This window comes from Budorcas taxicolor, chromosome 4 (genome assembly GCF_023091745.1).
Source record: "Budorcas taxicolor isolate Tak-1 chromosome 4, Takin1.1, whole genome shotgun sequence".
NCBI classification, from domain to species: domain Eukaryota; kingdom Metazoa; phylum Chordata; class Mammalia; order Artiodactyla; family Bovidae; genus Budorcas; species Budorcas taxicolor.
This window is the reverse complement of record NC_068913.1, coordinates 64,190,642-64,207,037: the sequence shown is the minus strand read 5'-3', so window position 1 is coordinate 64,207,037 and position 16,396 is coordinate 64,190,642. Positions and strand designations below refer to the sequence as shown.

Here is a 16,396-nt window from a genome sequence, read left to right as displayed (position 1 = left end):
CCTCCCATACTTTCCCCCCATCCAAACTATTCTCCCTTCTTAAAGATAAATAAAGCCAAAACTTCCCGGGACATCTCTCCTTTTTAGTTCCATTGATATTTCTCCTGTGGAAAGAAATAGGTGGTTGTAGAGAAATAACAAGCAAGCATAACTTTGACATGATTCACAAGAACCCAGACTAAGCTTTCCCATTCTCTCACACTCCCCAACCTCCTCTGCCTGCCCTCATCCCTACCACAGCATTCAGTGTGGACTTTGCATACATGCAGTGTGTGCTAAGTGGCTTTAGTCATGTCAGACTCTTTGCAACGCTACGGGCTGTGGCCCGCCAGGCTCCTGTGTCCATGGAATACTCCAGGCAAGAATACCGGAGATGGTTGCCATTCCCTTCTCCAGGGGATCTTCCCAACCCAGGGATCAAACCCGTGTCTTTTACGTTTCCATGTTGGCAGGCAGGTTCTTTATCACTACATGGAATTTGCATGCTCTGCTTTTAAAAAATTTTTCTCCATCTTTTGCTTAGTCCTCCTGTCATCCCCCATTTTTTTTTCCCTCAATAAATCGATTTCAAGTATTTGCATGAAAGCCATTCTGAGTAAACAAATTCCTTCCCTCAGGTGTCTCTCCCACAGCCTTCCTGATCTTCCAAGGTTATTTGCATTTTTTAAAAGAACTTTGCTTCATTTAAATAAACCCCTACTCTCCTGAGCATACTGGGCATGAGATAGCAAAGGTTACTTAGGATCTAGAGGATTGTTGGAACTTCTTGAAAAAGCAGCAGCAGCAGGGAATAAGATTCCCCTTGATTCCGCTTCTTCCAGCTCTTGAAGTCTCCTTGCCTTGCTCTTCTGCTGGACAGGAGCTGTGATTCACCCAGGCCCGCGGTATTCCAGGCTCTGCACTGGACGAACGATTTCCCCACAGCACTCAGAATTCCATTTGCATAAAAGTATTGAACCCAAGTGTTTGCTTAAGAACAATTATTCACAGCTCTTAATTTAATAAAAAATGAAAGGGAACACTGTTAGTGCCCAAGTGGAAGTTTCCTTTCTTTTATCCGGTATTGTGCACCATTGCCCTTGGTAATCCATACCTATAGAAGATGTTCTTTTGATTAAGAATAAATTTGATTACCTTTCCAATGTACTCAGTCCCTTTTGAGATTTTTTTTTCTTTTTTTTTGGCACAGGTTGGGATAAAAATGCAAAAATGCAAAAGGTGTTCAAGCATACAGAAACTATGAGAAGACTTTATAAACTGGGAAGCACTAGTCAAATTTAGGATAGCAATAATTCACAGTGCTAAGCATTAGAACTTCTTGTACCACACTGTTCTGTGTGCATGCTCAGTCGGGTCTGACTCTTTGAGACGCCATGGCTTGTAGCCCACCAGGCTCCTCTGTCCACGGGATTTTCCAGGCAAGAGTGAGATCAAACCCTGGTCTCTTGTGTCTCCTGCATTAGCAGGTGGATTCTTGACTGCTGCACCACCAGGAAAGCCCATGCTAACCATTAGTGAAATGTAAAAAACAAAATTTGAATAAATGAAAAGGCATGTGGTGCTCCAGGACAGGAAAACTAAATTTTGTGAAGATGTCAGTTCTCCCCAGTTTCTTTATAGTGTTAAAAAACTTTAATCAAAGCTTTAATGTGATTGTTTTAATTTGACAAAATAACTTAAAAGCTCAATTTTAAAAAGGTAAGTAAAGCTAAAAGATTTGAACATAAATGTTAATGAGGAAGAGGGATTTTTCTCCATCAGTTACTAAAAAATATAAACCTGCATTAAGCAAAACATTTTAGAATTAGCACAGTAATAGACAGGTTCATAATAACAAATAGCTTTCTTTAAAAATAAAACCTTAGTCATATATGAACTTAACACTACAAAGAAACTACAAAAAATAGTAAGAAGGAATGAATATTTTGGCAGTTAGAGCATTGGGTGAATGGGTGGTGAGTTTTACCTCATGTAAAGTTGTAAGATCAATTTCAGTTGGATTTTGTAACTAAGTTTTTACAAAATAGATAGGAAAAAAGCATACTTATTAGACTGATTTCAGATGAGCAAGAACTTTCTAAGCCTAACAAAACATTTACACAGAAACAAAAAACTAAGGAAAGTATTTTCAATAAAATAAATATATAATATTTATATATGTATAAATATTTATAATATTACATATTATGTCTTATGTAATAATACTACAAATACAACATGATTAAAGGTCTTAATATATAAAAAGCTCTTAGAAAAAAATGGTATTTCTACTAGAAAAAAACAGGCAAAGAAAATGGAAAGCATTTTAGATTAAATGTAGAGTTAAAAGAATGCATAAAAAGTTTCATTTGCTAGTGTCCTGAATAATACAAATTTAACCATGAAACACAGTATGAAATATATCAAACCGGTAAAAATTAAAGATAAATGTTACAAAAGCATATGACAGTCTTGTAGACTGGTGGGAGAGTAGATATGGACAACCAGGTGAATGCACACAATTTGCTGTGTCTTTGGTAATACACGGCAAGCCTAAACAATATATTTACATATTGACTTGGAAGGTTTGCTTGCAGGATTAAACCTTAAGAATAGTAAAGAAATATTCAAGAAAAGTTTTGACATGGTCTTATGTGTTAGACTATTTCACGTAGTACACATCTGACAATAGAAAATTAAAATTGTAATGCAACCATAAGATGGAATATTAAGGAATATTATGCACCTATAATAATCATTGTTCCTCATTCAATGCTAAAGATTTTTAAGCACAATAAACTGCATATATAAAATATTCCAGTTCAGTTCAGTTCAGTTCAGTCGCTCAGTCATGTCCGACTCTTTGTGACCCCATGAACCGCAGCATGCCAGGCCTCCCTGTCCCTCACCAACTCCCGGAGTCCAACTCATGTCCATTGAGTCAGTGATGCCATCCAACCATCTCTTCCTCTGTCATCTCCCTCTCCTCCTGCCCTCAATCTTTCCCAGCATCAGGGTCTTTTCCAATGAGTCAGCTCTTCGCATCAGGTGGCCAAAATATTGGAGTTTCAGCTTCAACCTCAGTCCTTCCAATGAACACCCAGGTTGTACAGATATTTAAATATCTACATATATCCAGATATTTAGATACATAACCAGAAAATATGGAAAGGAATATATCCAAAGTGGGAAAGTGAGTGAGAAATTCTCTCTGGAAGGTGGGCATTTGTCTTTGTACTTTTAAAATATTTCACTAAGTTTTGACCATTAGTGCATATTACTTTTATTACCAGAAAAGACAAAATAATCTCATATAATATCACCATGCAATGTCTCAAATATATTTTGCACATTGTATTTCCATGAAAGCAAGTGAAAGAATCAGTTTCCTTTGGAGACAAATGACAAGGGAGGCTGAAAAAGGCATCTGAAAGCAAACACCTTTGTGGTAGAGAAGTTGGCCAAAATGGGGGGAGGGGAGGTACCAGGTAATGAACTGGCCCCCAAGGATCACACACTGAGGGGCCTGAGGACTGCCAGTGTCTCCCTAGTAATTAACTCTGTGGATGCAGGTGCGATTTGCTCTTTTAATAATGAAGGTTATACACTTTCAAAGCTAAAGCAGAATTCAGGAATTTAGTGGGGGGAAATGCAGTGATTCTCCTATTTCATTTCTTTTTTCCCTCTCCCATATTGCTCCTCTTAGAATATTTTTCCACTGTGACCCCAATAGATATTTTAATAGTGATTTCTGGATTAAGCATGCAACCTTTGAATTATCTATTTCTTTAAAACTCCATTTTCCAATTGTGTTGTTTTTCTACTCTCACTGGGAAGGGCTGACCTATGAAGTGCACTTGGTTTCCATGTTGAGAACTGCAGGAAGGTGGATTAGACAGAAGCAAACATCAGGGTCAGAGGACCAAGCCCACCTAGGGCACTGACCACTGCTGGGAACTAGGGCTTCTGAGCATAGGCCCAAGGTGATGTGCCCAACTCCGTCAAAATCCAAGAGGCTCAGGTGGAGTGGGAGCGATGCTTGGAGTCAGGCAGGTGCCTGCATCTGTCAACCTTGGCTAGGCTCCCAGGAAGCCTATAAAGTGACTGATGAGAGGTGGAGGGACCAGCGTTCAACCCTGGGCTGGGGCAGCCTGCATGTAGGGAACCAGATAGGACACAGGAAGCCAAAGAGACAGGCAAGGGACTGCAAGGACAACAGAAACCAAGGCAGAATACCAGCTGTCACTAGGTGTACACTAACTCACTAGCTTTTTAAACTCTGTTGACCAACCACTCAATTTAGATGCACAGAAAATAATAGTAATATAGGACAGTCTCCCTGGAATCGTCATTCAGGCCTTCTCAGCCCTCTTTCCCCAACCCATTCTCATTTACCAGGATGTTCAGCTCCATGCATTATCCTCATACCTGCCTGTGCTCTTTCACTTGCTCACTTTGCCAGATTCCTTCTGGCTACTTGAGTTTGAGCCTCCTGGATGGACTGTAAACTATGGAAGCGACAGATTAAATGTATCACAGATTGAAGGTCTGAGCTGTGATAAACCCTCAGGGGGAAGGCTCCTCAGACACTTTTCCCTACTTAGTAGCACCTCCAAGACAGAAAAGAAATTCCCCCAGGCTTATTTTTTAATCTGTGAATCATGCAGAAGAATAGTTTCTTGGTATTTTTTATCACACAGTAATCCTTTGATTTCTACTACATTGCAGAGATTTGGATCCAATTTACCCAAATGTTAGTTTTCTGTATTTCAAGGGTCTGGAGCTCAAATAGCAATTTAAATGTTAATCTCAGTTCTTGGTACATAGCAGATACTTCATTCGTTTGTTCAACAAATGTTAATTTCTACCTGGACTTGGAGCCCAGTGGATTTTAAGATGATTTCTAGCATGCGCAGTCTGATATACTATGAGAATTCGGATGGAATACCAGAATTTAAATGCCTCAAAGCTTCCAACACACCCTATTTGTGATTAATCTGGAGGTTCTTTTGAGATCCAAGAATGACTCACAAGAAGGAACTCACGCTGAAATGAATGTGGGACATGGGCATTTCTGCTTCTGGTGAAATCCAAGAATTCACTAGTAACCAGGAAACTGCATCACTCAGTCATGCAAAGGCAGTCCTGATCTGCACCAAAGCCTGATAGAAATGAGAACAATTAGGCAGTGAGCAGCTAACATTGCTAACTAAACATAAAATATGACCCATGGCAGTAATGATCAAATACTCCAGATCAATATCTAACCCTTTCTGGTCAGAGTAGAAAGAGCTTAAACAATACGTCCTGGAAGCTAACCTAAGAAATAAATGTTAAGCAGAGAATTGCTTCTCTGTTCAGCCCAGTTTGAAGAAGCTAAAGTTGAATTCTCCCACCCATGATAGTGGTATTAAGAGATAGTGGAGAAGATAAGAGGAGAAGAGTCCAGATAGAGAGGAATTTTTTCTTTTGGTAGCAAGTTCTTTTAACTCAGGACAAAGACCCAGAGTGGACCTTTCTCCACTTTTGAAATAGTTTTTAGGACACAAATCTACTGTCTTCTTATAAGCCTTTCTCTGCTCCATGACCACACCTAATGTTTGTGGATGGGCCCTGTCTGTCTTCACTAACCTAAAATCTTTCAGTCTGCCTTTCTTCATACTATTCCCAGGCAACCGACTTGTTTGCTTGATTACATCTACTCATTTTTCAGACCCAGCTTGCACCTTAATCTCTCCAGGATATACCTTTTGATCAACCATCCCAGTCCCTCCTCAGTTTCTTCCAAAATGCCCCTTACTGGGGATTCTACAGCACCTCCATCCCAGTAGCTCACATTGGACTTTTTTTGTTTACATATATGCCTCTACCATCAGACTAGGAGTTCCTTATCCTAACCTTCCCTCTATGGTATTATGGAACTTCTGTGGACCTGTAGTAAAGATGCAAAATTATGCTGAACTTTGCTGCTAGATTCTCAATAAATGTTTGTTGAGCTTGATTATACAGAATGAGAACCAACATAACCATAATCACAACACGATTTCAAGGACAGTTTCCCAGTTCCGGCCTGAGTATCACTTGTACCCCATCTATAGGTATATCAAGGCTTTCCTCTCAGGCTAAATGCCTTGCCCCTTTATATACCACATGAGAGATCACAGGACAATTCTTAGCGCCCAACTATTTGGGACCATTTTGGCTGATAGCCCTACTGTCAACCTCAACAGACTTGGGCTGTGACAATACCTCCTAACCCATTCATGTTCTCTATTCTTCATGCAGGAGGACCCCTGCCAGCAGGTCCCACCAGGCGTTAGTAAGAGGATGCAATGTACATTTCTGTTCTAGACCCCTGTTAAAATGATATGAAAAGGCTTATAAAAACAAATAGCTGAAATTAACATCTACATGTACATGTAGCTTTTTGTAATAGCAACTAATTAAAAACTCTCATAGCTATTTTTTTTCATAATTGAGTATTACCAATGAAAGTTATCCTGGAAGTTATCCAAGACAGAATCCTCAGTGGTCTAGGTAAAACAGCTAGAAAAGGTGAGTGTAGATAAGTGGTTGTGATGACAATAATTCCACAGAGGGTGTCTCCAAGCTGGGTTACTGGCAGGATGGTGAAAATGCAGATTTTCAAAAGGGGCATCAGTAGGAAGTGGTTGTGGGGAAGAAGCCAAGGTAAGCACTTGTGAGCAAGCTGAGTCCTACCCTGTGCCTCCTGGTTGACTGCCTTACTGGTTGTTGACCACTTGGCAGTGCTTCCTTAGCAGCAGGTGGGGTGAGGCTTGGGGAAAAATTGGGACAAGCTACTGAGTGACAGGTTTCCAACTGTTCAGAAATGGTCATTACCCAAGGATCTACAGATCCTCTTAATGCATCTCATTCCCCAAGTCTAATGAAGCAGCTTTGGGAATCCTAAGCTTTGTAGTCGGGTCCTGCCTGTCTCACTTTAAACTGTGTGCTCCCTGTGTTACATAGTGATTCAGCCTCAGTGGAACAGGATGTTTTCAGAGCTCTGCTTTTGGTATTTCCAACCCACCTAAGCAAAATTTCTGAGGCTTGGAGTAGGATTTAGAACCTGTGTGCTATGAATGACAGGGGCCACACAGGTCTCAGTGACAGGACTGTAGAGCTTATTGGTTTGCTGATTGAGAACTGAGTCTGAATCATAACCTTTCTGAGACTTCATTTCCTGTCTTGGGAAGTACGATGTATTTGCTACTTCCTGTGTTTGAGATATTCATCCTCAACATCATAGAAATAACAAGAACCATAAAATGAACCATGAAAATGTAAAGGGTACAGAAAGCCCTGTACTCCCTGGGGCAGACGATGCAGCTGCAGCTTGTGTGATATTTACAGCTTCTGTTGCATAGAAGCCACATGTCAGTCCAGGGTTCATCCATACAGACACATATTGAGCACTGACCTTACTCAGTCCTCGGGGAGGCAGTTGTGAAGCTGATTCAGCTTCAGAAACCCAGCTTCAGACAAGTTTGGGTCAGAAGGAAAATGAAGATCTGCTTCCCACCTGAAAATTGAAAATAAATGAGGCAACTTTACCATCTCTGGCCCAAAATTCAAGCAGAAAATCACTACCAGTAAACATGGTATGGACTTTTCTGTCAAGCGAAGCCATGTTCAAGTTCCGGCTGCATTGCTTAGAAGCCAGGCACTCTAGGTAGCAACTTCTTCTTACTTCCTTACCTGTAAGATTGAGGACAGAGTCATCTCATCAGTCAGGCTGCAACAACTGCACATGACAATCACCAACAAGGGTTTACTGAGCACCTATCATACGCTACAAACTCAGTCAGTCAGGTGCCAGACCAACAATGGGATTCACTCAAATAATGTTAGTTCCCATTCACCCTGTGATTGTTAAAGATACCTTAGGGATGTTTTGTTTACTTTCAGTTTCCAGGGCTTCACTGGAAAAGAAGATTATCATTCTTTGGGTTTGGATAAATCATGTCTTCCTCTTCAGACAAATCTGACATATCTAGTTTCAACTAGAGTCATTTAGCTAAATGTCCTGTATTTCCTGGGATAATGTTCATTCTTGTGATGTTTATAAGTACCTTTGGCATTGTCATCAACCGTATTATTAAGTTCTTTCTATAGGAAAGATCGGAGAAGGCGATGGCACCCCACTCCAGTACTCTTGCCTGGAAAATCCCATGGATTGAGTAGCCAAGAAGGCTGCAGTCCATGGGGTCGGGAAGAGTTGGACACAATCGAGCGACTTCACTTTCACTTTTCACTTTTCACTTTCATGCATTGGAGAAGGAAATGGCAACCCACTCCAGTGTTCTTTCCTGGAGAATCCCAGGGACAGGGGAGCCTGGTGGGCTGCCATCTATGGAGTTGCACACAGTCAGATACGACTGAAGAGACTTAGCAGCAGCAGCAGCATAGGGAAGATAAAATGCCAGTCTGGAATGGTGACCCAGACTTAATGCCTGATCTCATGGAAATCCTTTTGACTCTGGAAGCATATCCCATGGGGTCAAATTCCAAGTATCAGCCCTGTCCCAGCACCAGCATCATCAAGAGAACGCTACAATTCATCCCTCTTAAACCAACGTCGTAATTTTCTGATCTGCTGGGAGCTGGCATCATTTCATGGTTTCATTAACTTTAGGTTAAAAGCAAATTAATTAGTCATAAGCCCACAACTATGTAACCGAGTTGAAAACACACTCAGTTCAGCTCAGTCGCTCAGTCGTGTCCGACTCTTTGCGACCCCATGAATCGCAGCATGCCAGGCCTCCCTGTCCATCACCAACTCCCAGAGTTCACTCAAACTCACGTCCATTGAGTCAGTGATGCCATCCAGCCACCTCATCCTGTGTCGTCCCCTTCTCCTCCTGCCCCCAATCCCTCCCAGCATCAGAGTCTTTTCCAATGAGTCAACTCTTCTCATGAGGTGGCCAAAGTACTGGAGTTTCAGCTTTACCATCATTCTTTCCAAAGAACACCCAGGGCTGATCTCCTTTAGAATGGACTGGTTGGATCTCCTTGCAGTCCAAGGGACTTTCAAGACTCTATAGTCATTGAAAAATTCCAAATTCACTTACTACCTCTGTTCTGTATTGAGCCTCTGGCTTGAATTTTTGCCTCACTAGGCCACTAGGGGGCATTTAATCCCCAACTATATTCTGAAATAGTTCACAAACTCTACGTTTGCAGGAAGGAGTGCAGATTAGGTTCGGGGGAAATTTCAACAGACTGGCACGGAAAGTGGGATGAAGAGGGTAAATTCAAGCATCATTCTTAAAAAGTAGTCAATTGTTTATAAATCACTGCCCAAACCTAAATATAGTCCATGAACCTAAAAAAGAGATAAACCAATTTTTATGTTGTGTGTACTATGCATCAGACACTGAGCTAGAAATACTCGTTTTCATCATCATCTCTATCCATCACAAGTACCCTGAGACAGATTGCATTTCTGTCATCCTTTTATAAGTGAGAAAACAGGCTCAAAGAGGTTATCACTTACTGATGCATCACGCATCCAGCAATCAGTAAAGAATCTGATCCCAGATCAGGCGGGTTTGAAAACCTACTCACTTTTCTACTAAACAGCTCATGGGACTGTGATGCTCAAATGCCTCTAAACTTGTTTCCCCGATCCCCATCATCGTAGTTTTCCAAATCTTCATATTACCTTGGGACGTGTGTGTACATTTTGGTGTATGTGCATGCATAGGCTAAGAATGCTATGAATAAAAGGATCCTACAGCTAGGTGATTGTTTTTATACTTAATGACCTTTGGACGATTGATGACACACACGGGATTTAATTTTAACAGTATAACTTATACAGTCTACGTGCTTTAGTCTGCTTTGTAGTGTCAACACTTTGTACTATACACAATTCATCAATATTGGATGAATTAACAAATAAACACACATGGCTCTTAGAAAATTGCAGTAGGGAGCTTCTTCCATCTAGAAATTTCCTGAAGCCAATGAATTAAGGTGAGACTGTCTTTCAATAGAAAACTGCAAAGCAGAAGGAGTAGACTTGATTTCACAGAATTTGCTCAACACCCACCCCCCCCCACCCCCCCCCAGATGTCATCTAATCCCAAGGAGAGTACTATAGACCTGGGCCTGTTCACAGAGCACCCTGGGCCAGCCAGCCCAAACCATGGTTACTGCAGGTTCTTCACAAGAGGCTCAGCTGCAGAGCCAGCACTCACTGCTCCAAGCCCTCCTGAGACCTGACCTCCAATTCACTGATACGCCAAAATGGGATAATTTGATTTGCAGTATTTGTCACTCTCTGCTCCCAGCAGGGCAGTTCTGAGCCCCAAGCCTACTTTGAAGAGATTGGTTGCCTGGGGCAGGATCCTGAAGTACAAAGATGGAAAAAGCAGCCCTCCCATGTCCGCTGGGAGTCCAGTGGCTGCTCTACTAGAGAAAAGTGATTTCTGGAAATCTGAATCTTGGCGTCAGCAGCATAATCCCCAGCATGCTTGGTGACCAGCAAATCATTTGCCCACTTCAGTGTTACCTTTCTGGAGATGTGGCCTAATTGTACTTCCCATAGGCACTTAGTTATGTCAGGAAAAGGGAGTGTGAAGAGAGGTAGATTCTGGCAAAAACCTTGGCTTCTAGTTCAAAATTACCCTGGGTTCACTTAATTCTCCTCTTTCTAATTCTCATCCAAAAGTCCTTCAGAGTGTAATTTTAATTGGAAAAAATTCGGTGTCAGAAGTAGAAAATGGGGAAGGTTGGTGCCGACTGGCTGGAAAGTTGGAGGCTGTCTCTGTAAGATGTGGAGGCGCGAAGATGCCGGAGCATAGAGCGCAGGCTTGTTCACTCTCTCTCCCGTGAAGGGTCATCCTGTTGAATCAGGGAGGGAGCCCAGCCCCTCAGGGACTCCCACCCAGGAAGGCTCAGTCCAGAGGCTGAGGCTAGGGCGGATTTCTGTGGGGAGTTCACTGACTGCCTCAGACTCCAGGGAGGAGAATGATGGCCAGCTGCCTTCTCCTAGCTAAAGGGAGGCTGGAGCTGGGCAGGGCCAGGAGTGGTGCTGGTGAAGACAGGGACTTGGTGAGGAAAACAGCCTGTATTCACTGCCTTCCTGACACTCTGTCCTCTATAGAGAGCCAGGCCTCCTTCTTTGTCTGCTTCCAGATGTACTCTCTCCCCATTCACTGTGGAGAGCTGGATTTCTGATCTAATGAAAAAGAATCACAAGCATTCTAACATTCCTTTTCTTCTTCATCCGAGGTTGAAAGAGTTCAACAGAGATTGACTTAGTACTGGACAAGTACAGAAATAAACTACCCTCCACCTCCACCTAAATGGAGAAAATTTTCTGGATATAGTACAGTGTTTTATAATTCAAAGCAAGGAACTTTTTAAGGCATTGAAACATTTCTCCAGGTGAAAAAGATCTCCTAAGAGAAATAGGAGAAATTCTTTGAAAAGCTCTCATTTGTGTTCTCAGTGGGGCTGGAAAGGACTTTTCAGGCCCCGCCTGCCACACTACCTGCTCTAAAGGCTCCTTGATCTTTCCTGAACCATGTACATTACCCGGATGCCATCATCTTCCCAGAGAGCAAATGACATTAGGACCATATTGGGGACATAGATGCCTGATGCATCCCCTGTGTCATCTGCCAACATCATAGTGTCCACAAGATCTGCTCAGACTTCCAAGCCACCTATTTTCTTGCATTGGTCCCCAGGTTGCTCTACAGTTTTAAAAAGCAGGTCTTCCAAAGTTCAAACCACTTATTTATGTTCACTACCTACACATGAGCTGCTGAATGGGGAAGGTCAGCCTGGCCCATCAAGGCTTCCCCTGCTGTATCTGTTCCTGACAGCACAGCTGTCCATGCATCTCAAAGGAGAGAATTCTCTTACAAAGACTCAGAAATAACCTTTTCATAACAATTAGTTTCCATTCCTAATGCTTTCTCAGTGCAACCTATTTTTAGGCTGGTAGAGAAATGAGTCATCCAGAAAAAGGTATCCCTTCTGGTCAGAAAAGGACCAGAGAAAAATCAGGAAGCCTGGTGCTGAGCAAAGACACTGTCTTCCAAATGAGAGATGATGTAAGCATGTTGGAGGTGAGGCATTGTCACCTGTGCCCTTCAGGGCAGCAAAGATTGTCCAGCCTCTGGTCCTCTCACTGCACTTGTGCATCCACCCTTCCCCCAGCGCCACCCCGAGGAACATTCCCTGACTTCCACCATTCTGTGGCCCAGACCTCCACCAGGGCCTCAGAACTCCTCTGCACATGTGAGATGGAGAACTTTAATATCAGTTTGATATTTAATTATCATGGGGGTGTGTGTGTGTGTACAAGTTTATGATGTATTTTTCAAAGGATAAGAAGAATGTACAGTGTAATTGAAAGGATATTTACCTTCTGAGAGAGGGGACTTGATCATGATTGAAAGTGGTGGACAAATGGGATCTGAGCTTTATCTGGTTCATTATAGTTTTTAAATAATTGATTTGTCTGTTATTGTGTAATTTAAAATTAATATAGTATAACAGAAAGTGCTGCTGTGATGCCTCAGATTTTCAGGGAGTGTTTCAGTCAGAGTTCTCCACAGAAAATAGAACCAGTAGAAAGATAGATAGATTAAACAGAAGATAGAGAGAGAGATATGTTGTTTAGTTGCTAAGTCGTGTCCGATTCTTTTGCGATCCCATGGACAGTAGCATGCCAGGCTCCTCTGTCCATGAGATTTCCTAGGCAAGAATACTGGAGTGGGTTGCCATTTCCTCCTCCAGGGGATCTTCCTGACTCAGGGAACACACTAACATCTCCTGCACTGGCAGGCGGATTCTTTACTGCTGAACCACCAGGAAAGCCTAGATAAATATTAAATATATTATATTGAGAGAAAGAGAGAAAGGAGGAGACTTACTTTAAGAAATTTGCTCACATGATTGTAGGGACTCTAAGTCTGAAATCCTTAAAGGAGGTAATGGGCTGGAAACTGAGGGTTGATATTTATGTTCTACAAGGAATTCTTCAGGGAATCTTCCTTCTTCTCTGGGAAACTTCAGTTTTTTCTCTTAGAGCTTTCAACTTATTGGATGAAGTCCACCCATATTAGGTAGGGTAATCTGCTTTATTTAAAGTCAAGTGATTGTAGACCTTCACAACAACCACCTTACACTAAAGTCTGACCAAATAGCTGGGTCCTCTCACCTGGCCAGGATACAGTTTTATCATTGTAAGGGGTTTCTTCAGGGACTTCTCTTTTTATAAGATTTTTTTAATGTAGATCATTTTAAAAATTTTTATGGAATTTATTACAATATCACTTCTGTTTCATGTTTTGGTTTATTGGCCTCGAGGCATAGAGGATCTTAGCCCCACTAACCAGGGATCAAACCTGCACCCCACACACAGGAAGGCAAAGTCTCAACAACTCTGCTGCCAGGGAAGTCCCTTCTTCAGGCTCTTCTTACTGTCTTCTCCAAACAAGAGAAACACTTTGCATCCTGGTCTTAGATGTGCACATTCTTATCAGGATTCCACCCAGACATTTTGCACTGAAGTCTCTCGGCTTCTGATCTCTGATTTACCTCTGGGTCCCCTTGGCTCCCTGTTCTCACCCACAGCCCAGTCCTCCCCAGTCCCTGGGTCCAGCCCATTCTGTTGCCTCTGTTTTTCTGGGCTTTGGACTTAAGATAGCTGGAAAGTTCCATTAAAGGGAGAATGGAAAGCTTTTTATAAAGAACTTGACATTTTGAATGAGGAGCATTCCTACTTTTTTTTCACTTTTACTAATTATACATTTTCTCAGTGGAATTTTAATATTCCTATATTATACAATTCGGTCAAAGGAAAAAGAGTAAGAAAACCCATAATCATACTACCCTAAAATAACCACTCGTAACATTTTAGTACACTTCAGTTCTTTTCTTACATGTATAATTTTGCAGAGTTGTAATCATACCCAATATATAATTTTATTATGTTTTCCACTTACCATTATATTATAAGCATTTTTAATGTTGCCACATAATCTTCAGGTCTGTCATTGTTAATAGCTACATAATAGTTCACTGAATTGAAGTGCTTTATTTACTTAACTATACTGTTATCTTTAAACAATTTCAAATTTCTTCTTACAATAAAGAGATACATCTTTGTGATTGTAATGCTCTTTTTAACACCTAGAATTCTTTCACATAGGCTTAAAATTGCTCAGCCAAAGAATATTGTGCCTATGTTTTTCTCTGCTGACATATATTTCCAAATAGATCTTTTTAATGGTTGTGTCAATTTACACTGCTGCCAGTGTAAATAAGGACCATTGCATTTTTGTTCTCTTGAGAGCAGAGCTTTGACAGGTGGGGTATAGGAGACCAGGAGGAAGACATTTCGACAACAAAGCCTGAGCCTTGCTTTCTGGAAAGTACTAGGGTTCTCACACTGGTTTTGTGTTGCTTTGCTTTTCACAGACTGAGCAGCTGATAACTCTGTGGGTCCTCTTTGTTTTCACCATTGTTGGAAATGCCATTGTGCTGTTCTCTACGTGGAGGAGGAAGAGGAAGTCGAGAATGACCTTTTTTGTGACTCAGGTTGCCATCACAGGTAAGCAATTGCAGAAGAGGAATGAGCTGAGTAGAGAATTCCAATGGCTCCTCACTGTGAAGTATTTTACCAACAGAACTGGTGTATTACCAGCCTAAAACACAGCTGCAGATTTGGGAATAATTTCTGTAGGGATAGAAAACTCAAATTTGAATTTTTCTTCCAACAAATTTAACATATTTAAATATTTATAAGATTCCATTATAAAAATAACTCTCTAAACAACCAAGTTGAGTATACCATTGTCAGTGCTACCAAAGGGTTCTACTTTCCCTATACACAGCAGCCTCTATGGTTCACTAAGGTAATATTATCATATCATACTATATGATGAGCTTAAAGAATATACCCCAGAAAATGGACCAGAATTATCTTCACTCAGTAATAAATGTTAAGTCTCAAGGACTTTGCTGATTTAAATCTGTGGGCATTGCTTTTGAAATGTAAGTGACATGTAACACCACTGCTGGGCATAGTACAAGGATCATATCTTAGATTTAGATGCTTAAGGGTGGATTTAGGAACTGGGTAGTACTGTTGAAAGGCTGTGGAGTCCTGAGCTATGGGAACCAGATAGCTGTAATATGCTTTTAATTTGAATCTTACTGAGGGCAAATGCAAAAAAAAAAAAAAGTTTTATAAGTGTTAAGTGCTAACAAGGAGCAATGGTAGATGACTGTTAGGAAGGGCTGTTAGGTACATTTCAACCTGTTTTGTGCTCTGAGTTGCAGTAAAGGCCTTGAGAGTTCCTGGGAATTTGGTCTTAAACTCCAATATATGAAACATATAACATTGTAACTTATAAGAAAACCTTAGCCATACCTTGTTGATATCCTGAAATTCCCCTCTTCCTCTTTAACAAAGTGTAGGAGGCCCATCTGCTTAGGTCAGGCTACAGTGACCAGGGCGAAAAACAAGGGCACTACTGAAAAATATGAAGATGGACGAGGAGCCCCCCGAGTTACAAAAGTGGGACTTGTGATGAAAGAGACTCCTTCAATCTTTCCTATAAAGAGAAGCCCCATTTTTCACTAGGAGTAGAGAGTAGGAGGTGGCTTCCCAGGTAGCACTAGTGGTAAAGAAACTGCCTGCCAGGAGACATAAGAGATGCAGTTTCAACCCCTGGGTCAGGAAGATCCTCTGGAGAAGGGCATGGCAACCCACTCCAGTGTTCTTGCCTGGAGAATCCCAAGGACAGAGGAGCTGGGCAGGCTATAGTCCACAGGGTTGCAAAAAGTCAGACATGACTGGAGTGACATAGCATGCATGCAAAGGGTAGGAGTAAAGGGTAATTAGAATCATCTGTTGATAGTAAATGTAAAATTCTTAGATGAGGTTATAATAACTTACTTTCACCATATTTTTGTCAGTTACAGTGCTGTAACCAACATTCTATGAAACCATATATTCTTTTAGAGTGTAAGAATTTAGGAGGTGTTAAGGATATCAGCTTAGAATTTAAGCTTTGTCAAAAATAATAATAAATGAACAGCTAAAATCTCACCATCTGTTTTCAAAAAGAAGAGTTGTGTGTTCTACTGAAATCCATAGTCTGCTGCGTTAACCTGGGCTTAATTTCCCTCGAGTGTTCTAGATAGTCTGGTTTTTATTTGTTAAGTCCCTATGGAAAAACTCAAGGAGTCAGATCAGGAGGATTTCAAGTGAAGAATTCTTGGAGAGAGCAACTTTGCCTAGGGTCTGAGAATGGGCTAACTTCTTATGTAAGATGTTAAAATTTTCTTCACTCACATTTCACCATGATCTCAGATCCTGTAGTAAGGGATCTGAGAATACAAATCAGAGTCTTCAGTAGCACATATG

At 41.3% G+C, this 16,396-nt stretch overlaps 1 protein-coding gene across 1 annotated transcript in view; it reads left to right on the top strand.

Annotated features, from left to right (window-relative positions):
* The window catches only part of NPSR1 (neuropeptide S receptor 1), a 157,847-nt gene that overhangs the window by 13,690 nt on the left and 127,761 nt on the right, over positions 1 to 16,396 (top strand). The window contains exon 2 of the mRNA XM_052639135.1: positions 14,443 to 14,575. Within this exon, the coding sequence (XP_052495095.1) occupies positions 14,443 to 14,575 (133 nt within the window). The remainder of the gene's footprint in view (positions 1 to 14,442; positions 14,576 to 16,396) is intronic.